This window comes from Dictyostelium discoideum, assembly GCF_000004695.1.
Source record: "Dictyostelium discoideum AX4 chromosome 4 chromosome, whole genome shotgun sequence".
NCBI classification, from domain to species: domain Eukaryota; phylum Evosea; class Eumycetozoa; order Dictyosteliales; family Dictyosteliaceae; genus Dictyostelium; species Dictyostelium discoideum.
In genome coordinates, this window is record NC_007090.3 from 2,993,393 (window position 1) to 3,019,559 (window position 26,167).

General features: G+C 21.7%; 10 protein-coding genes across 10 annotated transcripts; 4 read left to right on the forward strand and 6 right to left on the reverse strand.

Moving 5' to 3' along the window:
• Positions 1 to 161: 161 nt before the first annotated feature.
• fadA (delta 5 fatty acid desaturase) lies at positions 162 to 1,886 on the reverse strand (the record flags this gene model as incomplete). The annotated part of the gene is made up of 3 exons (XM_633237.1): positions 162 to 353; positions 439 to 1,513; positions 1,759 to 1,886. The coding sequence occupies 3 exons, from the start codon at positions 1,884 to 1,886 to the stop codon at positions 162 to 164; spliced, it is 1,395 nt and encodes a 464-aa protein (XP_638329.1).
• Positions 1,887 to 3,220: 1,334 nt separating this feature from the next.
• Positions 3,221 to 3,826, reverse strand: med31 (hypothetical protein; the record flags this gene model as incomplete). The annotated part of the gene is made up of 2 exons (XM_633238.1): positions 3,221 to 3,531; positions 3,607 to 3,826. The coding sequence occupies 2 exons, from the start codon at positions 3,824 to 3,826 to the stop codon at positions 3,221 to 3,223; spliced, it is 531 nt and encodes a 176-aa protein (XP_638330.1).
• Positions 3,827 to 4,221: 395 nt separating this feature from the next.
• ndufs7 (NADH-ubiquinone oxidoreductase 20 kDa subunit) lies at positions 4,222 to 4,758 on the reverse strand (the record flags this gene model as incomplete). The annotated part of the gene is made up of 1 exon (XM_633239.1): positions 4,222 to 4,758. One exon carries the CDS (start codon positions 4,756 to 4,758, stop codon positions 4,222 to 4,224), a length of 537 nt encoding a protein of 178 aa, XP_638331.1.
• Positions 4,759 to 5,517: 759 nt separating this feature from the next.
• DDB_G0285243 (hypothetical protein) lies at positions 5,518 to 12,258 on the forward strand (the record flags this gene model as incomplete). The annotated part of the gene is made up of 7 exons (XM_002649090.1): positions 5,518 to 5,654; positions 5,738 to 5,872; positions 5,952 to 6,507; positions 6,591 to 6,976; positions 7,077 to 7,661; positions 7,749 to 8,599; positions 8,699 to 12,258. 7 exons carry the CDS (start codon positions 5,518 to 5,520, stop codon positions 12,256 to 12,258), a joined length of 6,210 nt encoding a protein of 2,069 aa, XP_002649136.1.
• A 1,009-nt stretch (positions 12,259 to 13,267) lies between these two features.
• Positions 13,268 to 16,207, reverse strand: DDB_G0285245 (hypothetical protein; the record flags this gene model as incomplete). The annotated part of the gene is made up of 4 exons (XM_001732962.1): positions 13,268 to 13,594; positions 13,683 to 13,880; positions 14,434 to 14,703; positions 16,157 to 16,207. The coding sequence occupies 4 exons, from the start codon at positions 16,205 to 16,207 to the stop codon at positions 13,268 to 13,270; spliced, it is 846 nt and encodes a 281-aa protein (XP_001733014.1).
• A 419-nt stretch (positions 16,208 to 16,626) lies between these two features.
• On the forward strand, positions 16,627 to 19,871 carry anapc4 (anaphase promoting complex subunit 4; the record flags this gene model as incomplete). The annotated part of the gene is made up of 7 exons (XM_633244.1): positions 16,627 to 17,303; positions 17,408 to 17,588; positions 17,650 to 18,021; positions 18,120 to 18,887; positions 19,016 to 19,348; positions 19,522 to 19,685; positions 19,853 to 19,871. The coding sequence occupies 7 exons, from the start codon at positions 16,627 to 16,629 to the stop codon at positions 19,869 to 19,871; spliced, it is 2,514 nt and encodes an 837-aa protein (XP_638336.1).
• Positions 19,872 to 20,377: 506 nt separating this feature from the next.
• On the forward strand, positions 20,378 to 22,246 carry DDB_G0285225 (hypothetical protein; the record flags this gene model as incomplete). Its single annotated transcript, XM_633245.1, has 3 exons — positions 20,378 to 20,512; positions 20,595 to 21,041; positions 21,128 to 22,246. The coding sequence occupies 3 exons, from the start codon at positions 20,378 to 20,380 to the stop codon at positions 22,244 to 22,246; spliced, it is 1,701 nt and encodes a 566-aa protein (XP_638337.1).
• A 417-nt stretch (positions 22,247 to 22,663) lies between these two features.
• On the forward strand, positions 22,664 to 22,905 carry DDB_G0285227 (hypothetical protein; the record flags this gene model as incomplete). Its single annotated transcript, XM_633246.1, has 2 exons — positions 22,664 to 22,795; positions 22,852 to 22,905. 2 exons carry the CDS (start codon positions 22,664 to 22,666, stop codon positions 22,903 to 22,905), a joined length of 186 nt encoding a protein of 61 aa, XP_638338.1.
• Positions 22,906 to 23,396: 491 nt separating this feature from the next.
• Positions 23,397 to 24,044, reverse strand: DDB_G0285249 (hypothetical protein; the record flags this gene model as incomplete). The annotated part of the gene is made up of 1 exon (XM_633247.1): positions 23,397 to 24,044. The coding sequence occupies one exon, from the start codon at positions 24,042 to 24,044 to the stop codon at positions 23,397 to 23,399; it is 648 nt and encodes a 215-aa protein (XP_638339.1).
• An 824-nt stretch (positions 24,045 to 24,868) lies between these two features.
• On the reverse strand, positions 24,869 to 25,591 carry DDB_G0285229 (hypothetical protein; the record flags this gene model as incomplete). Its single annotated transcript, XM_633248.1, has 2 exons — positions 24,869 to 25,053; positions 25,093 to 25,591. 2 exons carry the CDS (start codon positions 25,589 to 25,591, stop codon positions 24,869 to 24,871), a joined length of 684 nt encoding a protein of 227 aa, XP_638340.1.
• Between the last annotated feature and the right edge of the window lie 576 nt (positions 25,592 to 26,167).

The following is a 26,167-nucleotide window of genomic DNA, read 5'->3' on the forward strand; positions in this document are numbered from 1 at the left end:
AAAATAATAATAATTATATTTTTTTTTTTTAAAGTGTTTGATAGTTTAGTATTTTTTTTTTTTATTACTATCAATAATGTTTTTCCTTTTTTTTTTTTTTTTTGTATTTATTAATATTACTGTTTGTCAAAAGTAAATAATTGGTTTTTAAGTTATTTCATTTAATCATCTTTTGAGGCTAATGGTTTTTTAACATAATCTGGATCATTACCCATTTTGTAAAGGTAATTAATGTGTGACATAATAGCTTCAGTGAAGTTTGGTTTAATGTGGTAAGTAATGTTATGTTCTTTACAAACTTCTTTTACAATTGGTACAAGTTGTGGGTAGAAATCTTGAGCAATTGATGGGAACTAAAATAAATAAAAAAATAATAAAAAAATATTAGATAATGAATTAATTAATAAATAATAAATAATAATTAATAATGAAACTTACTAAATGATGAACAACTTGATGATTTAAAGAACCACTAAAAAAGGTACAAAGGAGTGAACCATGACCATAATCTTGAGTAGTTTTAAGTTGAAGGATTGCCCAATCTTCATTGATTTGAGATGGTTCATCTGGTCTTTCAGGGGTAGCAAAGAATTTGAGATCTTCAGCGACATGACTAACTTGGAAATTAATTGTGAGATACCAACCAAAGACGAATTCAGCAATGAGGAAATAACAAATTAAATCTGTAAAGCTATGATAACGGAGTGGAAGGATGAAACGGAAGAAAACAAAAGACAATTTACCAATGACGTAAGCGGCCTTATCGAAATTTGTGGCGACACTAACACGAATTGCACCATTTTTACCATCCTTTACAAAAGCTTCCCAATCTTGAGTACGATATTTGAGTGTGTAAATACCATAGAGGAGTGGAGCGTAAATGTGTTGATATTTATGATACCATGAACGAGTTTGGAATGGAGTGACAATACGGAAATCGACCTCACCTTGACCAAGATCTGGATCGGCATTTCTTACATTGGTGTAAATATGATGACCAATTACATGTTGATGACACCATGAAAGGAATGAAGCACCAGTGACGAAATCAAATGATGCGCCCATCCATTTCCATACGCCTGGATAATGTGAAATGGCAGCATGACATGAATCATGCATCATATGCATTGAGAATAATGAGTTGCAAAGTGCGTAAACGATTGCCAAGAAACAATTTAAATAAAAATTGTTACTGGTATAATGTGCTAAATAGTAAGTTACAAACACTAAAAGATAAACCAATGCTAAACGTGAGAAAATACTAACTGCCATTTGTGGATCTTGATCGGTTGCTTTAAAATGTTTTCTAACTCTCTCTTTTAATGTCTTGTAGAAATCTGATTTTTGAACAAATTTTGGATGTTCATATGATGAAATATATCCAATTTCATAATTCTTTAAAATTGATGTTGGTTTATCTGACATTGGATGATAACTTTCAAATAAATTTGTAACATCTCTACCTGCTGCTAAAAGTAAAACTTCTTTACCACCTGGATGTAATGGTACCCATCTTTAATAATTTTTATTATTATTATTATTATTATTATTATTATTATTATTATTATTATTATTATTATTATTATTATTATTATTATTATTATTATTATTATTATTATTATTTTAAAAATAAATAAATAATTTAATTTTAATTAATATTTTCCATCTTCTTTTTTTAATTCTAAATCTTATTCTAAATAATAATAATAAAAAAAAAAATAAAAAAAAAAAAAAAAAAAAAAAAAATGTTGAACTTACCTTGTAATATCATAAACTTTACCATCGACTGCAACCCAACAATCATTTTCAGTGTTATGTTTGGCTAACTCTGACCAAGAGTATTGCTTTCCTGTAATTACTTTTGACATTTTATTACTGTAATACATAATTTAATATAAATAATAATAAATAATAAATAGTAATAGTAATAATAGGTTAGTAATTGTAATTTTAAAAAAAAAAAAAAAAGAATAAAAAAAAAAAAAAAAAAAAAAAAAAAAAAAACTCTTTTATTAAATAAAAAAAAAAAATTACCTTTTCCCTTATAAAAAAAAAAAAGATAAAAAAAAAAAAAAAACCATTAAAAAAAAAACCATTAACCTTTTTAAAATTAAATTAATTAAAAAAAGAGGGCCGGGGGGGATTCTATCCCAAAGTTATAAAAATAAGGGGCCCCGGCCAAAAAAATTTTTGGTTTGGTTTGGTTTGGTTTGGTTTGGTTTGGTTTAAATTGGTTTGGTTTGGGGGGTTTTTTTTTAAATTTTTTTTTTAAACATTTTACTTTTATTTTTTTATTTTTAAAAAAAAGGGGGAAATTAACAAGTACAAGGGGTTTTAAATTTTAAAGGGGGGGGAATGTGGGAAAAAACATCAAAAAACACTTAATAAAAACACTTTATAAAAAAAAACAATTCAAAAACATTATCTTTTTTTTCTTTTTTTTTTTTTTTTAATAATATAACAAACAAATATATAATATTTTAAAATCGAATTAAATCATAATACGATAAAAAAAATAAATAATTACCAATTCTATTAATATATGTACAGAAAATACTACAAAAAAAAAAAAAAAAAAAAAAAAAAAAAAAAAAAAAAATTTCGAACTATTTTTATTTCAGAAAAAATAAAATAAAAAAAAAAAATGAAAAAAATAAAATAAAAATAAAAAATAAAATAATGTTTTTTTAAACCACCAGCCTTTGGAACCTTTGGTGCAAGATATTTTATTTTTTTTATTTTTTTTATTTTTTTTTAAAAAAGATCAAGCGATATCGCACACTATTTTTAACCAAAAGTGAAAAGAAAAAAAAAAAAAAAAAAAAAAAAAAAATCTTCAAAAAAATTAAAAATATATCATGTGTTAGAAAATGGAAAGAATTTTCACAAATCTAAATTTAATGACCAATCCATGCCAAAATAAGAGTGAAAAGTTTTAAATAAAACAAATATAAAAAAAAAAACTTTTGGAAAATAATTAAAAAAAAAAAAAAAAATCTATAAGTTCTATTTACAATTTTTATTTTTATTATTATTATTATTATTATTATTATTATTATTATTATTATTATTATTATTATTATTATTATTATTATTATTATTATTATTATTATAATTTAATTGATTTAAATTATTTGAGATTTAGAATTCCTTGTTCATTTTGATTTCAAATCCTTTAAATATGATGTACAGTAAATATTTGTATATAAAATATATTAAATCAAACTGTTGTTGGTGGTTGCACTTGTTGTTGCTGTTGTTGTTGTTGCTGTTGCTGTAATTCTTGTTCTTTTATGGACATTCTATTATTTCTATAATATTGCCAATGATAGAATTGTTGTTCATGAATGAAATCAGTTGATTGAGAATGATTTAATTCTTGTCTAAATCTTTCTTCTTGAAGGAGATCTAAAAAATATAAACTTTGTGGGTAAACTATAAATTTAGCATATTCCGGTTTTTTCCAATATTGAAGATAAACTAAATAATTTACAAATGCTTTATCTTGAAAATAACGATTTTGTGCTAAATCTATTGAATTTTGTTATTATTAATATAATTTTATATTATTATTATAATTATTATAATTATTAATTTATTACATACAATTTAAATATCTTGGATTTGATAAACATTGTATAAATTCTAATTCCATAATGAATCTAAGATAATTTGCTTCTTCTTCGTCATTTTCATATGGAAGTACTATATTATCATCTTTTTTATCAATTGATTCGCCATTATCGCCATTTTCTGTTATATTTGTTTCATTATTATTTTCTATATTCCCATTATCGTTTTCATTTATAGGTGATGATGATGACATTTTGTTAAAAATGAAAAAAAAAAAAAAAAAAAATTAAAAAATTAAAAAACAAAAAAAAAAAAAAAAAATTAAAAATAAATAAAATTAAATAAAAAATAAACTTATTTTAAAGTTCTGTTTATATTATGATTTTCTATTTTTTATTTTTTATTTTAATATTTTTATTTATTATTTAAGGTGTGTTTATACAATGGAGAGGGGTGATATTATTACTATCTATTGTTTTTTTTGTTGGTTTTTTTGTTTGTTTTTTTTTGTTTGTTTTTTTTTTTTTTTTTTTGAATAATCCTTTTTAAAAAATCATTCTTGTCGATATTATTGGTTTTTTTTATATATTTGAGTTTTTTTCCTTCTTTTTTTTTTCTAATTTCTTTTTTTTTTTTTTTTTTTTTTATTTATTTTCTCCACCAAGTTAATAAATTTTGTTCTCTACCAATTTTCTTTTGAAGTTGTAAGATACCATAAACAAAAGCTTCAGCAGTTGGTGGACAACCTGGAATATAAACATCGACTGGAATGATTCTGTCACAACCTCTAACGACAGAGTAAGAATAATGATAGTAACCACCACCATTTGCGCATGAACCCATTGAAACTACATAACGTGGATTTGGCATTTGATCGTAAACTTTACGAAGTGCTGGTGCCATTTTATTTGTTAATGTACCTGCAACAATAATACAATCTGATTGACGTGGTGAAGCACGAGGAATAACACCAAATCTATCCATATCGTAACGGGCTGCATATCCTTGCATCATTTCTACTGCGCAACATGCTAAACCAAATGTCATTGGCCATAATGAGCCTGTACGTGCCCAATTGACTAACCCATCGATTTTACTAATAACAACTTCTGGTAATGTATTTGGTGGTGCTTGTTTAAATGATGATGCTAATAATTTGCTAAGATGTTGTGCGTTATGTGCCATTTTTAAATTAATTATTATTGTGCTATATAATGTCGAAAAAAAAAAAAATAAAGTAAAACAAAAAAAAAAAATTGAAAAAAAATAAAAAAAAATAAAAAAAAATAAAAAAAAATTTTTGGAAAAAAAAATAATAAAAAAAAAATTTTAAAAAAAAAAAAAAAAAAAAAAAAAAAAATGAAGGTGTTTCATTTTTTATTTTTATTACTATACTTGTTTATTATTATTATTATTATTATTATTTTTTTTTTATTTTTTTGAATAAGAAAAAAATAAAAAATAATAAGTTATTTTTAACAAAATTTATTTAATTTTATTTAATTTTTTTTTTTTTTTTTTATTTAATTTTTTTCTTTTTTTTTAATTTTTTCCATAATCTTTGAATACCAACTATATTAATAACAATTGAAATTAATAATAAATAATACAATTTTTTAATATAATAAAATTCTGTTAATTATTTGATTTAAAAGAATTTACAAAAAAAGTAATTTTTTTTTTTTATTTTTTTATTTTTTTTTTTTGTTTTTATTTTTTTTTTTTTTTTATTTTTAATTTTTTTATTATTTTTCATAGAGTGGTTTTATTACAATCCTTTTACGAGGGTTTTTTTTTTTTTTCATTTGTGTTGTAAATAATTCTTTCTTTATATGATTCTCTAAAAAATACAAATCATTTAATAAACATAAAAATCATCGATCATAAAAAAAAAAAAAAATCAAAAAAACAAAAAAAAAAAAAAACAAAACAAATCAATAAATAATGGCAGTAGCTGAATATGAAGGCCAAGAATACGAACAAAATTTAGCAGATGAATGGAAAAGAACCAATATTGAGGCAGGTCCTGATTATTATTTACCAAAATCGGTTGAATATTTATTAGGTCCTGGTATTGTTCAGTAAGTATTTTTTTTTTTTTTTTTTTTTTTAAAAAGTTTCAATTACATAAACTAATAATAAAAAAAAAAAAAAAATGAAATAGTATTTGGTGTCAGCATTTCGAAATTGCAAAATTATCATTTCATATTTTTGAATACGAAGAGGATGATGTTTTACCAGATCTCTATCAAAGATTTAAAGAAAAAAATAGAGAACAGCTTTCAACATGTTTAGAATGGTAAGTTTATTATAGTTGTTTTTTTTTAAATTATTATTATTATTATATTCTAATTTTAATTATTATTTTTAAAATAAAGTTCATTAAGATATAGAAAACAAAAATCAATATTTTTAAAAGCATTTAAAGAGAAATTTCAACATAATAATTATATAGAGATAGTTTCATCAATTGAAAAAGTAGAGAAAACAAGAGTTAGAGAACATTTAAATAAATATAAAGATGATTGTAATGTTTTGATTATATTAATTCATGAGGTTGTCAATAATGTGGAATTATTAGAGGATCAAGAATTAAAGAAACGTTTTTTATATACAATCGATGGTTTTGTTAGAGAGTATTCAATTTCATTTGGTGATCCAAATAAAAAAGTACCAGGAATTTATATGATGTTAATGGCAAGTAATAAATTCAAAGAATTAAAAGAATGGGCATCATCCTATTTACAAACCATCACAAAAATATCAATGGATGAAATTCAATCAGTTTATCCTGTCATTGAAAGATTAATTACCGATTTACAATTTAATCAAGATAATAAACTTAATCCAGATTCAATATTCTCTGAAGAAATTAATGATATTTGGGATGGTGTACCATTGTTTCTTAGTCATTTTGATGATATGGCACTTTTAGTAAGTGTTTTATTTTAATTTTAATTTTTTTTATTTTTTTGAAAAATTATAATATATTAATGTTTTTTTTTAAATATATTTAGAATTCATTTCCATTACAAAATTTATTACCACTTTTTATTGTGAAATTATCAAGTTCAACAATTTTAAGACCATCAATTATTCAAACTTTTTTAATTGTATTTAGGTTACTAAAAACAAATGTTTGGAGAGAAATACCAAATTGTGGTCCAAGAAACTTTGCAGAGATTTTATTTTCAAGTTTTTTATTATCAAGAAATGAACAAACTCAATTATTAATACTTCAATTATTTTCAGTATTTATGAAAGATTGTTGTCCTCAAAGTTTATTAGCTGAAATTAGTAGTTATATTTCTGAATTATTTTTAAGGAAAGCATTTACTCAAGATGGAGCATATTCAATTAAATCTGGTTCATTATTATTAATAGTTGATATTTTATTAAATTGGTAATTAATTTTTATATTTTTATTAATTAATTAATTTATTTATTTATTTATTATTTTAACTTTTTTTTTTTTTTTTTTTTTTTTTTTTTTTAAATTTTAGTTTTTCAACTGATAATGCTGAAGCATGGGGAAAAAGAATTGTTTATTTTTCAATAAATCAAACTCATCAAAATGTAGTTCCAAATTATACAGATATGCCAAGAGCAATTAAATTAATGGAACATTCATTATTATACAGTGCAATTGAATTGAGGAAGAGATTACAATTTTTATTAAATAGTGAATTAAAGGAGGATATTGATAGAGAGTTATCAAATCCATGTGATTTTTGGTTTAAATCAATTTGGAGATTATTATTAGCTTCAAGTCCTAAACAAATTCCCTATACGACTCATTTGGTTCTATTTAAAATTCATAGGATCTTAGGATTAATCAATCCAGTACCGACAAATCCAGAATATGCTAAATCACCAGTTTATGAATGTCTTGCAGAATATCATGAATTAATGGGAAAGTATTTACAAACATTTTCAGATTTTCCACCATTTGCATTACAAGTTAAACCTGGTGATTCTTCTGTAGTTTTGGATGTTTTAGATAATGAACAATTTCATAAAACTATTTTTTCTTTATTAGTTTCACCAAATCAAAAAATTTCAACTTCATCCAAAAAAATGTTACAAAAGTAAGTCACAAAAAAAAAAAAAAAAAAAAAAAAAAAATTAATTGATTATTAATATATTTTATTTTATATTTATTTATAAAAAAAAAGAAAATATCCAAAAGAAAATACAATAACACAAGCATTTAAACAATCAATTATTGAATTTCCAGAACAAACATCAAGAGGTGTATTAGGTGTATTTAGAGATTTCTTTTTTCATTTAGGATTTATCAATTGTTTAGATTCAATTAATATGATATTCTATTATAGTGATCATCTTATATTCATATTGAAAAAGACATTACAAGTTCATGGTAGATTATTGATTGGACCATGTGTTGATGTAATGTGGTCAACATTTCAATATGGTTTATCATTGGATAAAGAGTTTATGGGTGTGGGTTCAACTAAACCCTATGAAAAGGTTAAATATATGTTTGAATGGTTTAAAGATTCATTCAGTTCCATAGGTCAGAATGGATATTGTTCAATAAAAGATCTTCCTTCACCATCGTTTTTAAATGCATGTCATGATCACAATATTTTATTATTCGATTCCATTGAACAATATCCATCATATGTTAGAGCTTCAATGAACTCTAATGAACTATATCCTGCACCATCCAATTATTCAACCACATTTTATAGAATTGGTATATTAAATAATAAAACAAGTAAATTCTCTCAAGATTTTGACTTTTTATTTGAAAATGTTGATTATATTTATAAACGTCAAGAACAACAACCAATCAAAGAATCACAATCATTAATATTTTTAGAAGCATTCTCAAAGAGTTCAACCTCAAATTCTGCTATCAATCCTATCGTAATAGATCAACAAGAACCTGATCGTATATTTAGTATCATTTCAAATCATTCAAATTGGATTGAACCATTCTTAAATTGGAATGCTTTAACATCAACTGAATGGTTTGAATCATTAATTGTTATTATTAAATGTAAAGTTAATAATATTAATTATAATATTAATAATAATAATAATAATTTGTGTAAAAAGAATTAATCTAATTTTTGTTTTTTATTTTTAATATTTTTAGCATTGGTTAAAAGTAAATATAAATTTGAAAAATCATTAAATAATTTTATAGGTAGAATTAAAGAAATGCAACTTAGTCCAATTCAAATTACAAAGATTCAATCAGCATTGGTTCCACCAAAACAAGTCATTCCACAAGAACCAACATCAATATGGGGTTCTCAACCATTACCTACATCCATACATAGTTCTACTATTAAAATTACAGCAGGTGATATTGTTGCATCATCTTTATCAGCACCAACTAATACTCCATTGGTTGTTACAAAACCAAAACCACCAGCAACTACAACAACAACTACATCATCATCAATATCACCTCCATTAGCATTCTCAAATGCATCTAATCCATCCATTAATGGTAGTGGTGGTGGTAGGTCATTTGATAAATTTGGTGGTAATAGTTATGAGAAACCATCATTTGGTAGTAATGGTAGTGGTAGTGCGTTAAATAATACTACTACCAATAATAATAATAAATTTATAAAACCATCATATAACTCATCAAATAATACGTTTGGTACTGGGTTTGGTAATATAAATAGTGGTAATACAAATGGTAAACCATATTTAAAGAAAGATTTTGAAGGATCATCTTTAAATGCAATTGATGAATTTGAAAGAAACTCTGTTGCTGTTCCACTTAGAGATAAAAAGAAAACTAAAATGTTGGATATTGGTGCACCATTAGCATTCAAGAAAACAAAAGATAAAGTACCAGCACATATGGAAGATTTTACAACTAAAATCGATTCATTACATAAGATCATTTTAGATTGGGTACCAACAAAGTTTGCAGATGATCCACCAATGTCAGAATTAAAACCAGTACCAGGTACATTTGATGATTTAAAACATTATATCGATATTTTCCAACCATTATTAATTGAAGAGTTTAGAGCACAAGTAATTAGAAATTTAGATGAAGGTGTTAATTTTCAAGATGTTACAGTGGATAATTTCATACAAGAGAATGGTTTCATTGATGTAGATTTTGAATTACCACCAAAAGAAAATGATATTTTATTGGATGATTTCGTTTTAGTGATTCAACCACCAAGAAATGGTAGTCCATTAAATGAGGCTTATAGAGATCCAAATTTATTTTCAGCATTCGGTAAAGTTGAAAGAAAAGATAGAATCATTCCAAAGGGTGGTAAAGGTAATTTCGATCAAAATGGTGGTGGTGGTGGTGGCGGTAGAGGATTCATTATTAAAGTTAGATTCTATAAAGCTAGTTCAAGTACATTTGTTCAACAAATTTGCAAAATTGGTAACATTTGGAATATTCAAAAGGTTACATCACTATCAACCATTAGTAGAGAGTATATGGCATTACATATGGTTGGTAAAATTCCATTGGGTACATCAATCATTTCACCACATCTTTATATAAACTCAAATGATAGTAGTAGTTCAACATTTAAAATTCCAGATAAATTATTTCAAAAACTTAGAAGTTCATTGAATGAAAGTCAGCTATCAGCAATTGCAAGTACATTAAAGAATCTAGGTGGTTTTTCATTATTACAAGGTCCACCAGGTACTGGTAAAACAAAGACGATTCTATCATTGTTATCAGTTTTTACAACGGTTTTAACCAATATTGAAAAGTCACATTCTGATCCAAAGATTTTAGTTTGTGCTCCTTCAAATGCTGCAGTCGATGAAATTGCATTGAGAATAAAGAAAGATGGTTTAATCGATAAGAATGGTAATAAATTTAAACCTGTGATTTGTCGTATTGGTAATCAATCTCATATCCATCCATCAGTTCAAGATATTTCGGTCGAAAGTTTAATCTTGGGTGAATATAAAGATAAAAACTCTGCCATTGCAAATGAAGATCAAAAGAAAGAGAATACAAGACTTAAAATTATAAAAATCAAAGAGAAACAAGTTGAAATCGATAAACAAATCAAAGATTTGGCTGAACGTCTTAAACAACAGGAGGATAATAAACTACGTAATGAAATTACAAAATTAAATTATACCAGAGAGAAATATAATAATGATTTAAAGTTGGCAAAAGATGAAGAACGTCGTTTCCATGAACAATATTCAAATACCAAGAGAAATTTATATATAAACATCATTGGTCGTAGTCAAATCATTCTATCAACATTATCAGGTAGTGGTTATGATTATTTATTCACTGCAACTAAAAACTTTGATTTGGTAATCGTTGATGAAGCTGCTCAAGCTGTAGAGCTATCCACTCTAATTCCATTACGTCACGATGTAAAGAAGTGTATTTTGGTTGGCGATCCTCAACAATTGCCACCTACCACCATTTCAAAGGTCGCAACTAAATTCCAATATGAAATCTCCTTATTTCAACGTTTGATGAATTGTGGTATGGCTCCAACCGTTTTGAAAACTCAATATCGTATGCATCCAATGATCTCAAAATTCCCTTCAAAAATCTTTTATCGAGGAGAATTAGAGGATGGTAAGAATGTTCGAGAGTATAAACAAGATTATTACAATGATTCCGCCTCTAGATTTGGTCCATTGGTTTTCTATGATTTATTTGATAAACATGGCGAGGTTAGAAGTAGTTTCTTTTCCCTTAGAAATCCTACAGAAGTAAAATTAGCAAAACTCATTGTCGATCAATTAATTTCAAACTATCCCAATACTAAAGATCTGGAAATCGGTGTAATCACCCCATATAAATCACAAAGTGTTGATTTATTCAATGCTTTCAAAGGTTATCAAAATGTTGAAGTTTCAACAATCGATGGTTTTCAAGGTAAAGAAAAGGATTTTGTAATATTTTCTTCGGTTCGTGCCCATTCCGGTCATTCTATTGGTTTTCTTTCAGATATTCGTCGTATGAATGTAGGTTTAACTCGTGCCAAATATTCAATGGTTATCCTTGGTAATTCATCTCTACTTTCAAATAATGATGATTGGGGAAATCTAGTAAATGATTTAAGGCAAACAAATAATTGTTATTTTCCTATATCCTCTAAATCAATTGATAAAGGAGTTTTGGAAAAATCAATTATTCCTTCTTTGAATTTTGATGGTAGTAATAATTCAAACAATAATATAAATAATAATATAAATAATAATAACAATAATAATAATAATAATAATAATAATAATAATAATAATATTAATAATAACAGTAATAATAGTAATAATAATTATAGTAATAATTATAATATTAACATTGATAGTAACAACAGTAATAATAATAATGGTGGAAAAAATGAACAGAATAGTGGCCGTGATGCGGATAGTGGGCGTGACCGTGACAAAAGTGATCGTGATCGTGACTATGACCGCAGTGATAGTCGTGGTGGGCGTGATCGCGATAGAAATGATCGTGGCCGTGACAGAAGTGATCGTGATCGTGATAGAAGTGATCGTGATCGTGATAGAAGTGATCGTGATCGTGATAGAAGTGATCGTGATAGAAATGACCGTGACCGTGACAGAAATGACCGTGACCGTGACCGTGACAAAAGTGATCGTGACCGTGACAGAAGTGACCGCAACCGAGACCGTGATCGTGATTATGATGATAGAGATAGAAAAAAAAGAAGATAGGCACCTTTTCCAATATTTTACAATAAAAAAAACATAATAGTTTTTTTTAAAATAGTAACTTAAATAAACTTTTTTTAAAACAAAGAGTAGAACATAGATAAAAAACTAAAAAAATATTAAAAAAAGAAAATATATCCACTAAAAAGTATGGGTACTTATTTAGTGGATATATTATCTATTTTATATATTTTTTTTTGAAAATAAACAATGTCATTTCTATTTTTTTTTTTTTTTTGTATATAAATAATTAATTTTAATTTGGGTCAAGAAAATCACAACAAAATAAAATTAGTTTCAAATTGTTTTTCTTTATTTAAAATAAAAATAATAAAGTATTAAATTTCTAAATAGAATTATTTTAATAAAAAGATTTATAAAACACGAACCAATCCACTTGCAAGACGTACAGTCCTCATGGCAATTTTTTCTAATAACTTTCATTGATTGTCAAAGCAATTCAAATTAATAAAATTTTTTTTTTTGAAAAGTTTTAATTTCTTTATTTGCAACATTTAGGAAAAAAAAAATAAATGAAATAAAAAATAAGTAGAAAGAAGGTTTGAATAAATAAATAGTTTTTTTTAATTTTTTATTTTTTATTTTTTTTTTTGAATAAAATTGTGGAAAAAAAAAAAAAAGAATTATATAATCCATGAATTTACAAAGATAGCTGTTATACTATTTGTAAATTACTTGAAGTTGAATAATTGTTGGGTTGGATTATTATAGGCTTGAAATTTTTTTTTTTTTTTTTTTTTTTTTTTTTTTTTTTTTTTTTGAAAGATATTTACAAATGTTATTATTATTATTAGTAGTTATTGTTGTATTAATATTTTTAGTATTGTTATATGATGATGATTTTATAAATATACTATATTTCTTTTATCCAATTTTTTTTTTTTTTTTTTTTTTTTTGTGTTTGTATAAATAATTAATTATTTTTTTTTTTCTTTTTTTTTTTCTTTTTTTTTTTTTTCATGTTTGTATAAATAATTAATTTAAATTGAATTTAAAAATTTGAAGAATTAATTGCAGAACCAAGAGCTCTTTTTTTGGAGTATCTTGAGGAGTTACCTGGTGGTGAGTCTTGGAGTGAACAATAACCTTTCCAAGCTTCATATGAGCCTTTATCCAATTCTTTTTTCATTGAGGCGATGGTTGCTTCCAAGTCGGCAACTTTATTTTGTAATTTATCATTTTCTGAAAGGGCTTCGATCAATGCCATTCTCATCTTATCAGTATCACTATCGTTATCGATTCTAACTTTTTCCATAATTCTAATTTTATCTTTTAATAATTCCATCTCTTTTTCCATTTGTTTCTTTTTTAATTTATTCTATTTTTTTATTTTATTTTTTTTTTTTTTCATTATTAGTAAATTTAAATAATTTAAAATGATTTAAAGTGCTCTATTGAATACTTACTGGTTTAGTTGGAGTAAAAAAGTTTTTAGCAGCAGATGCAGCAGAAACAACTGGTGATGGAGATGGTGGTGGTTGTTGTTGTTGTTGTTGTTGAGTATGAGTAAGGGTCATCATTGTTGGAGAAGTGGTTGAAGCAGAAGTAATAAGTTCTCTTTTTGTTGGAGTATGAGAGATTGTGTATCTTGAAGATTTTGGACTCTGTGAAAACAATTGTTGTTTAGATTGTTGATGTTGAAGTCCAGCAGCGATAATATTAATTAATGGATGTGGGTGTTGGGATAACATTTTTTTTTTTGTTTTTTGTTTTTTTTTTTTTTTTTGTTTTAAAAATAAAATAAACAATTAAAAGAAAGTATTAAAAAATAAAATAAAAAAATTATTTTAATTGAGATTAAATAAATAAATAAATAATTGGTAGTTAAAAATTATTTTAATAATTTTTAAAAAATAAATAAAATAATAATTTGATAATAGAGAAAAAAAAAATAATAAGAGAAAAGAAAATGTATTGGGTTAATATATATAATTGTTTGAATAGTATTGATTGATGTTTTTTTTATTAATAATTTTTTTTTTTTTATTTAAACAAATTTATATTTTTAAAAAAAAAAAAATAAAATTATTTTATTATTAAAATAAAATAAATAAAAATTATTATTACAAAAAAAATTGTGACGTGATTACAAATTAATATTAATTAATATTAATTAATATTGGTATGTGGGTGGTGGTGGGTTGAGTTTTTACTTACAAGTGATGTACCGTCTAAGAAACTAATATGGTTTGATGAATTATTATTATTATTATTAGAGTTTGATTTTAATGGGGTTGATTTTGTAGATACAGATTGTCTTGGTGATGAAAGTTTTGGTGTTTGTGGTGACAATGGAGAAGAGTATTTACTAGTTGATTGTGGTGGAGAATTTGTTATATCATACAATGCTGCATCTGCATTTCTAACCAATGCTGATGTAGTTTTACGATGTGCTTTGTATGGAGTATTACTCTTGAATTTTGATTTCTAAGGTTTGATTTTTTTTTTTTTTTTTTTAATATTATTTAATAATTAAACAAATAAAGATTAATTAATATAATAATAATAATAATAATAATTTTAGATGATTAGATACAATATTAATAATGGTTTTAAAAGTAGTGGTATTTTAGAGAAAGAATAAAAGAGTTAGAAATTAATTAAATTAAAATTTTATGTAAAGAAAAATAAAATAATAAAAAAAAAAAAATAAAAAAAAAAAATTATCTAAACAAATAAAGAATTATTATTGACTTTGGGTGTGGGTTTTATTTTTTATTTTTTATTTTTTTTTTTCAACACAACAATCACAAATACATCACTGAAAAAAAAAAAAAAAAAACTAAAGTCTGCAACTATTTGCAACTAAATTAATCCAAAACTAATTTAATTTAAATTTATTTTTTTTATTATTAATTTTAATTTTATTATAACAAAAACAAAGAAAAAAAAAAACACAATCATAAAATAAAAATAAACACAATGTATACATACAAAAGTATTAAAACTATATTATTATATAAAATGGGTAATTATGTGTAATTTTGTGGAATAAATAAAAATAAATAACAAATTTTATATATATAAAAGATAGATGAATTTAAATAAATAATAATAAAATAATTGTGTTTTTTTTTTTTTTTAATGCTTATATAATTTATTTTTCTTTTTTAAAATAACAAATAAAATAAAATAAAATTAAAGTAATATGTTTTTTTTTTATTTTTTTTATTTTAAAAACACAACTAAAACACTCGTTTATATTTAAATAGTAATATAAATAAAATGATGATATTGAAAATAAATTAATTTACAAAAAATGTAAAAAGCAAATTTGTGTCATTGAAAAAGGGTGAGTTTAAATAAGTAATACACACGCATTGATTTTATATTTTTTTTTTGAAAAATAAAATTAACAAAAAACATGGTACACTTTAATATATATGGTGGTGATAAGAATAGGTGAAATGCGAATATCTATATATTATTTTATTTTTATTAAAAAAAAAAAAAATAAAGGGTGAAAAACAAAATAATGCCAAATTTATATAAAATTATTTGTATTGGGGACACACACACACATAAATAGTCCCTTAAAAGATAAAAAAATTATATAGATACTATTAATTATAGTAATTTAATCTTAAAAATAAATTTTTTATATTTTTTATATTTTTTTTTTTTTTTTGAGTGATTGTGAATAATAAACAAATAAAAAAAAAATGCCCGAAAGTGGATAAAAAAAAAAAAATTCTAAGATTAAAAGTAATTATAGAGGAAAAAAAAAAAAAAAAAAAAAAACATATAATTATGGTAAAAACAAAATAGTATAATTAAATGTGTATATTGGATTTTATTAAAAGAATATATGAATATATATATGTATGTGATTGGTATATATAAATTTTTTTTTTTTTTTTTTTTTTTTCTTAATACTTACATCATCATTTTGGTCATAAGAGATTGATTCTAAATAAATTTTGCTTGACATTTCTAGATTAATATATTACAATATTTTTTTTTTAATTTAATTCTTTTATTTAATTGAATTTAATTTATTTTTTTATTTATTTTTATTTTTCTGTTGCAATTAAATTAATTGTATAATAAAATGTTTTGTTTTGAAAATAAAAAAAAGTAAAAAATTTTTTTTTTTTTTTTTATAATTTTTTTTTTTTATTTTCAATATTCGTCCGTTAAAGGGTATAATTCAATTAAAAGGGCAAATTTATAATAAACAAATTATGTTTTAAAATTGGAAAAAAAACTGTGAGTTTAAAAATTTAAATTTTAAAGCGCCAATCCCATTTCTTTTTTTTTTATTTTTTTTTTTATTTTTTATTTTCATTTTTTTTTTTCAAAAATTTTCAAAAAAAAAAAAAAAATCAAAAAAAAGTAATAAAACAAAGAATGAAAGATTTTGTTTTATTAAATGATAAAATATTACCAAATGATGTCAAATGCTATAGTTGTTGTACGACTATGGATTTAATAGCATTGGTAACAAAAGATGATCAAATAGTTATACATAGATTTCTTACATGGCAAAAATTATTCACAATCAACCATATGTCGACAACTATAAATGATAATAACACTAATAATAATAATAATAATAATAATAATAATAATAATAATAATAATGATAATAATAATGATAATGATAAAAGTAATAAATCAATAGTATCAATTCAATGGAGTCCAAATGGAAAGATGATATCAATTGGATGTGAAGATGGATCAATTTTTATATATAATATTGAAAATGCAAAATTAATAAATAAATCACATAATCATAAACACCCAATTCATAAATTGGCATGGATAAAAGAAGTTTCACAACAACGGTCACAACAACAACAACAACAACAACAACAACAACAACAACAACAACAACAACAACAACAACAACAACAACAACAACAACAACAACAACAACAACAACAACAACAACAACAACAACAGAATAAGAATGGTTCAACTAAATGTAATAATAATTATGTATCACCACCACTATTTTTATCACAAATTAAACAAAATATGAATTTATTTCCGTCAATATCATATTATTTTGAAAATTCAAAAGAGTTTGTAGTATATTCATTCACATAAAGTATATTTATATATATATATATATATATATATTTATATTAATATTAATATATCATTCATTTCATATTAAATTTAATAGGGAAAATATTTATTTAGGAGGAGATATATATGATAGACCATTTGATATTTTAATTTGTTGTGATAGTATAGGTGTAATTAGTTTACTTGCATTTGGTTTATTTAAAATTGTAACAATAGATTTATTATCATTATTAAAACAAAAGTATTCAAATACTCATTTCTTAATTAAACCTTCAAAAGTATGTATATGTATATATGTTTTTCATTATAATAATTAAAACATACTAACTAAAAAAAAAGAGTTTAAAAATTTTAGACATTACATTAACAGAATCATTAAATAAATTATCAGTTATGATTGAAACAGATAATGGATTATTTTTATCAGTAACAATTGATACATCGATTTTATTAGAGAAAAGGAATGAAATTCATGAGATATCTTTACAATACTTTTTATTATTTCAACTTCAACAATCATTAGATATTCATATAAAAGAGATCACTGAAAAATGGAAAGAAACTCAACAACAATTATCAACTAAATGGGTAGAATTTGAAAAGGTCTTATCCGATTATGGTTTCTCTTCTTCAATTGAACAAGAGTTAATAGATTTATTAATGTGTGGTGTACCTTCTCCACCAACTAATCAATTCATTGTTAATAATATTGTAAGTGTATCTATATATATATATAGTTAAAAATAATTTTAAATATTACAGATATATTTATTAACACCAGTATTTTTTTTTTTATTTTTTTTATTTAGAATATTAAAAAATTAAAATTAACAGAATCAAATTGTAATTCAATTAGAGAGATATTAATAAAATATATATTACCATCATTTTTAAATATATTTCATATTATTACAGTTTTACATAATAATTCATTAGAGAATGATGGATATAAAGGATTATTGGATACAAATACAGTTAAGAATATTTTAGATTATTGTGGTTCATTTGGAATGAGACTACAATCATTGGAGACTTTAATTTGTGGTATCGAATCTCATTATACTTCATTCTTCTCTTGGTTATATAAAGTTCAATGTACACTAAATGAAATTCAACCCGATAGAAAATTATCATTACCATTCAACGAATTATCAATTATGTCATTATTAAAAAAAGGATTAAAATTTGATTTATTATTTTCAACATCAACTTTATTTTCATCATCATCATCATCATCTCCATCATCACCACCTTCAAATAATAATTCGCCAACATTTTCATCATCATCATCTATTAATAATAATAATAATAATAATAATAATGAACTGAATCAATCTGGTAATATTGGTTTTAGTAATAATAATGAAAATTTAGAATTTCAATATAAAGATTTAAAAGGTAACTTTCATGATCTATTTAAGGATTTTTCAAGTAAAATCTTTGAAACATTTAATGAAATTACAATAGTTTTACCATCTTTATTTAAATTTGAAAATGTTATACCATTTTGCCTTTATGATAAGAATGATACTTCAGTGTCTCATAAATTTAATTGTTCTTTAATTTCTCATCCAAATGTAATTATAATTAAAATTTAATAATAATAATAATAATAATAATAATAATATTATATTCATTTATTTGTACATTTTTTACTAATAATAAAAAATTATATTATAAAATTTAATAATAATAATAATAATAGGATACAATATATTTATCAATTTATACTACATTATCAAATAGTAATAGATTATTTATTTGTAAAAGAGAGGATAAATTGAATTGGAGTTTCACTTGTTATCAATTGAATGAAAAGTATAGCATTTTAGATTGCAAATTCTATAATAATTCTTCTTTGATGGCATTGGTTTCAGAAGATATTATCAAAGCCAATCAAAAGAAATCAACTAGAAAAAATACATATTTGAAACAATATCAATATAAAACTGATGACAATGATGACAGTGATAATAGAGAGTATATAAAATTAGATGTTAATATACCTCAAAGTACTATTTTATTAGATCTTTTAGATGTAAGTTTTTTTTTTTTTTTTTTAAATCGATCCAATGGGAAAAAAAAAAAAAAAAAAAAAAAAAACTAAGCATTGAATTACTAATTTTTATTTATTTATTTATCATTCACACACACACACACACACACACACACACACACACACAGACTGTATTTTCAAATGAAATTGAAGAGTCATTTAAATCTAGGGAAATTATTTTAAAATCAAGAATTTCACCAATTACATTTGAATTATCAACATCAAGAAAAATATCAGCTACGTTTATTGGTAAAAGAAGAGTTGCTTTATATGATTTGGCAGAGGATGAAGAAGAAGAAGAAGAAGGGGAGGAAGAAGAGTAAGAAAAAAAATAAAAAAAAATACTTTAAATTTTTAAACTGCATCTTATTTTTTTTTTTTTTTAAAAAATTATTTGAATTGTTTTTATTTTTTATTTATATAAATATATATTATTTTTTTTTTTTTTTTATTCTATTTTTATTACAACTAATTGTTATTTTACAGTATTTGTTTGGTAAGATAATTTTACTAACCACAATGTAACCTCAAAAAAAAAAAAAACAAAACCTCAACCACACATTAATTTTAGGAAGTTTTTTATTAAATTTTAAGCGATTGATGCTAAATTTAAATTTTCTTTTTTTATTTTATTTTATCCACCACATCACTTCAAACCTCAACAGTTATTTTTTTATTTTTTTATTTTTTTTTAATTCTTTTTTATTTTTTTTTATTTTATTCTTTTTTTTATTTTTTTTTATTTTTTTTTTTTTATTTTTTATTTTTTTATTGATTATATTATAATTATTATTGTTTTTAATTTTATATTATTATTATTATTATTATTATTATTATTATTATTATTATTATTATTATTATTATTATTTTTATTATTATTATTATTTTTATTTTATTTATTATTATTACTATTATTTTATTTTTTTAAAAATAGATAATTATCCAATTATTATCTATACAAAAAAAAATAAATAAATTATATATTTATAAATTATTTACAAAAGAACAAAAATGTATAATATTGAAAATAACAGTATCTTAATTGATAATGAAACATTTAGTTATAAAAAAACAATAAGGGATAATAGTATATATAGATCAATAATAATTGGAATTATAATTTTCCTTTTAAATAATTTTTTGAAGGTAAATAATTTTTTTTTATTTTTTTTTTTTCTTTATTTTTTTTTCATCCTTTCTCACTATTTTTTTTATTTTTTAAAATTAGAATTTCAGTAATTCAGAGATCGTATTAGGTTTATCGCCTAAATTTAAAATATTATTGTTTATAATTTCATTAATTTCAAGTTTATTTGTTACTATATTAATTTCAAAAACCTGTAAAAAAATATCATTAATAATTCCATCAATTTTTCTATACTTTTTATTTTTAACAAATTGTTATATTCAATTTCGTCAAGACAATGGCAATGCTAATATAACAGGAGAATTAAACCAAAATGGTGATATTAGTACAATTAGTGGTAGTAGTAGTAGTGGCAGTAATATTGATGGCCAATTTAAAAATGATATAAATAAACAGATATTGGTAACTGTTATCTCAATAGTTTCAATAATCATGTCACCATTTTTCATTCAATATTTTTGGGTATCAACAATCGAATTTATAATTAAAATTTCAAATCAATCAAATATTGGATTACATTTTGGTATTGTATGTGTCATTTTTATTGAAAAAAAAAAAAAAAAAAAAAAAAAAAAAAAAAATAATTTTTTAATTTATTATTATTAAAATTATAGATTTTAGGGTTACCAGATTTTTTAGATTCATTATTTTCATATTTAGTCAAACATTTTACATTAAATAATTATTATGAATTTGGTTTAATATTTATTATACCAATAATCATTTTAATTTTATTATTAGGTAAAACCAGTATTACTTGTAATAAATTTGATAAAATCTGTTTTGATAGTAATAGCTTTTTTGATGGAAAGCAAATTCAATATCAACAATATCAACAACATCATCACCACCATCAACAACAACAACAACATCATAATAATCAAATTCAAAATAATGAAATACCATTACCAAGATCAATTCAAATAAAAAGTAATCCAATAATTTCAACAATTAAATTAATGAAAAAAAAAGAATTTATTCATATGGTACCAGTTATATTATTATATGGGTTTATTGGGAATTGGTTAAATTATGAACTTTTTGATGAAATTATTTTAGGGTATAAAGCATCTACACAATTCATTATAATCTCACATTTAATTAGTAGTTGTTTATGTTTTACAATTTTTGGATACTTTAGTTATAAATTTAAAAGAACTTTAATTATAATTTCAGTTTTATTGGTTGGTATAATCGGTTCAGTTATAAATGTTTTAGTCATTTATTATGAAATTGAGCTATTAGAAAAAAATACATCTTTATATTTCTCAAGTTTATTATTCATTCAAATGATATACTATTTAATTGGAATTCAAATTTATAGTCATATATCACACTTGTTTGAAGATAAATTCAATTCATTATATTCTTCATCATCGGCATCAGCAACAGCAGCAGCAGGGGCAGAAATATCATCAGCAATAATATTCTCATCAAATTATTCATTTTTATCATCAGAATTATCAATACCAATACCAGAATTATTTTCATATTATTCACCATTATCAATTTCAGCTGCAATTAAATTCACTCAAATATTTGGTAGTTCAATTCTTTACTTTGTTTATAATTGGTCCACTTTTTTCATTAGATTTATTGTTTTCATTGTGTTATTAATTATTGGAACTTTAAGTTTCATTCATTCAATTAAACATTTATCAAAGAAAAGTAATCAATTTAAACAATTTTTAATTTTAAATTCAAATGATGATGAAGAATATAATGGTTTTTAATAATAAAAAAACCATTGTTTATTTGTATAAAAAAAAAAAGATTTAAATTATTTTTGTTAAATAGTTTTATTTTATTATTTTTTTATTGTTTTTTATTTTTTTTTTAAAAACATTACTACTTATAATAACATCTTATTATAATAACTTATTAAATCTGTTTGGGTGGCGAATCATGTTTTTATCTTGATCATAAGGGCATCAGTTCTAACATTGGGGAATGATTTGTTTTCTACTTGAGTTTGGGATAACAAAATGAATGTATACCTAAATTTCCATAATCATTGTTAAAGAAATCTTGTGAATTTGGTACTGCATTCAATAGAGATCACCTGAACCAATAAACGTTTGACATTTGTTATTTAAGAAAGTATAATAACATTTGGTAATGGTTTTACAATATAGGGGCATGGGGATCCAATGACAGATCTCCAAAAAAGAAAAAGCCCAAGTAAATTGACCGCGCTGGTAACTTTGTCACCCCTCACTGGCAGCTGGACATTATCACTATTCCTTACTATCAACCTATCTCCACATTACTTTCTATTGGCAGTGAATGGGAGATACAGGAGGACAGGATAGCCACTGGTATAGTTAATCTTACTTAGGAGGCTTCATTTGGAATAAGTATTACCATTTGCGTTTGTTACTTGACTCATTAGTTTAATGACATTAACAATTTTGTTAAAAAAATATAATTAAAAAATGAAAAAATTCTAAAACCAATAGACTAAGGTAGATAAACAAAAAAAAAAAGATTTTAAATAATTTAAATAATTTTATTTGTATGTTTTTTTTATATTTTTTTTTTATTTCATTTTTAAACATTACTACTAATAATAACATTATCAATAAATCTATGAAATATATTTGAATAGAATATTTCAATGGTTATATTATCATTTCCAGGGAAATATTTTTCATCTCTATAAACTAAATAAAATCTAAGAGGTATTTTATTATTATATAACTCATCATTAAATATTTTTATTTCTTTTTCTATTTTTTTATACTATTTTGTTTGTTTTTTGTTTTTTAAAATAAAATAAAATTTTAAAGATATAAATTAATATCTTATTTTAAATCTAATAATAAAATAAAAAAAAACCACTCTTTTTTTTTTTATTTTTTTATTTTTTTTTTTTAAATGTGTTTAAAAACTTACTATTCTCATTCTTCTTGAATCAGATAGAAATAAGAAAAATAAAATTGCGCAAAAACCAACCCATATAATACAAAAAATCACAAATGATCCTAATGGGTAGACATATGATAAACCAAAAGTAACACCAGGAGATGTAATTAATATAATTAGTACTATTATTAATACTATATTATGAGTGGTTGGATCGTGTAATCTATTTAAACTTTTAATAAATCTATTGTAATCTCCTTGTGAAATTAAATTCGATATTTCTCTTGGAACTCTACTACGATTTTTTTGAAAATATTCTCTAACACTACCATGAACTTTTAATTCCACCCTTTTATATTGTTCTTTATATAAATTATATATACTAATTTTATTTACATCTATTATTGGCTCAATATTATTATTTAAATTATTATTATTATTATTATAATTAATTGAATTATTATTTATTGAACTATCTAAACTTTTATTCATTAAATCATTATTTGGCTTTAAAATTGTATCATGACTTTTACTAATACTATTATTTAAATCGTTACTTATAATACTATTATTTATATCGTTATTTGAATTTTCATTATGATTTATATTATTATTTATATTATTATTATTAATTCCTATATCACTTAATTTTTTTTCATCAATCATGGTGATTTCTTTTATCAAGAAAAAAAAAAAAAAAGGTTTTCCTTTTTTTTTTTTTTTTTTTTTATAATTTATAAATATTATTATTTATTATTATTTTGTTATAAATATTTATAATTAATAAAAAATAAATTTTAAAAATAAATTTTAAAAATAAAAAAAAATAAATTAAAAAGAATATGAAACACAATTATATTTTTTAATTATTTTTATTTTTTTTATTTTTTTTTATATAACAATTATAAATTTATATTGAGAGTCTTTTTAAATAATAATTAATTTAAATATTGTGAGTGTAATTTAAATTATTGCACAATAAAAAAAAAATTATAATTATTTTCAAATTGTAAAATATCAAAAAATACTTTTTTAATTTTTTCACACACAAACACTATCTCTCATTTTGTCTTTGTTTTTTTTTTTTTGTACTTGGTGGTAGTGAAATTTAAAAAAACAAATAAAAATAAATAAAAAATAAATAAAAAAAAAAAAAAAAAAAAAAATTAAAAATTACAAAAAATAATTGTATTATATCTTGTTGGCCACGCCCACATAAATTATATATATATATAATATATATTATAATTTATATATATATATAATTATTTTGCGATTTATATTGTTTTTCAATATTATACAACCACGTGACCTGTAAAATCCAACATATCATTTCTTATATATATATTTTATAAAAAAAAAATGAAACATAGGTTTATTTTTATATTTATAATTTTTTATTTGTGGTGATAGTAATTTATCATAGATAGAGATATATATCATACAAAAATGTTTATTTTATTTTTTATACTTTTATTTATTTTTTGTTTTTATTCATTTATAAAAGTAACTTCAATTGAAATTTTATCAAAACCAGGTACAACATGATTCTCTTTATAAATTAATCTGAATAAAATAGGTATTTTTTTATTTATTAAAAAGGAATTATAATTTAAAATAATTTCTTCAATTTTATAATTCTTTTTTTTATATAATACAAAATATGTTAATATTACTATATTTATAAATAAAATAAATTATTTAAAATTTATACAAACAATTCTTTTTTCAATTAATCCATTGGTTAAAATAAATATTGCAATATAAAATAATAAAGTTAAACAAATTCCAAATGCAAGTCTAGGTGAAAATGTGAATACTATAAAGAATAACGGAATAATCAATATCATTGATAATATCATTAAAATTAACATTATTTGATAATAAATAGGTAATCTTTTATTATTTATTTTAACAATAAATTGTTTATATAATTCTTCCTCAACAATTAAATGTTGGATTTCATTTGGTATTTCATTTGAAAAATAATTTTTATATGTCCCATTTGGTTGGATTTCAAATGTTAATATATTATTTTCATTTATACTTTCATTAAAACTACTTTTTAAACACTTTTTAATAGAACTATTACTATTATTATTATTATTATTATTAATATTATTTTTATTAAAAACTATAGTATTTTTTATTTCAATTTCACAAATTTGGTCTTTAATATTTAAATTTTGGTTTTCTGTGATTAAGTTATTCATTTATTATTTTAATTATTATTAGAAATAGAATTTTTTTATTTTTTTATTTTTTTTTATTTTTTTTTTTTAAAAATAATAAAATATAATAAATGGATTTAAAATAATTTTAAATATTATTGGTTTGAATGTCATATATATTTACATTCACCATTTATTTGTTCAATTAATATTTTAAATAAAAAAACAAATAAATAAAAAAAAAAAAAACACTAAAAATTTTAACCCCTAAATCCATGTATCATTTAAAAATAAATGTTATCATTTTTTAATGTTACCATTTTAATTTTATTGTTAATTTATGATTGGATATTTTAATTTCCAATTGTTCATATTTTATATTCATAATCATAATAAATTCTATATACCGGTTGTACTCTTTAAATTCAAAAAAGTTTGTTAAATATTGAATGATTACATTCTAACTCCTCTTATTTACTATTATGGTCTATCTTTTATATTTATAATTATAAAAATATTTTTTAATCTCATTTTTTATAAATTAAATAAAATATAGCAATAAACTGCGGTTGAAAAATCAAAAATAAAACCAATGATATTGAAATTTAGAAATGTAAT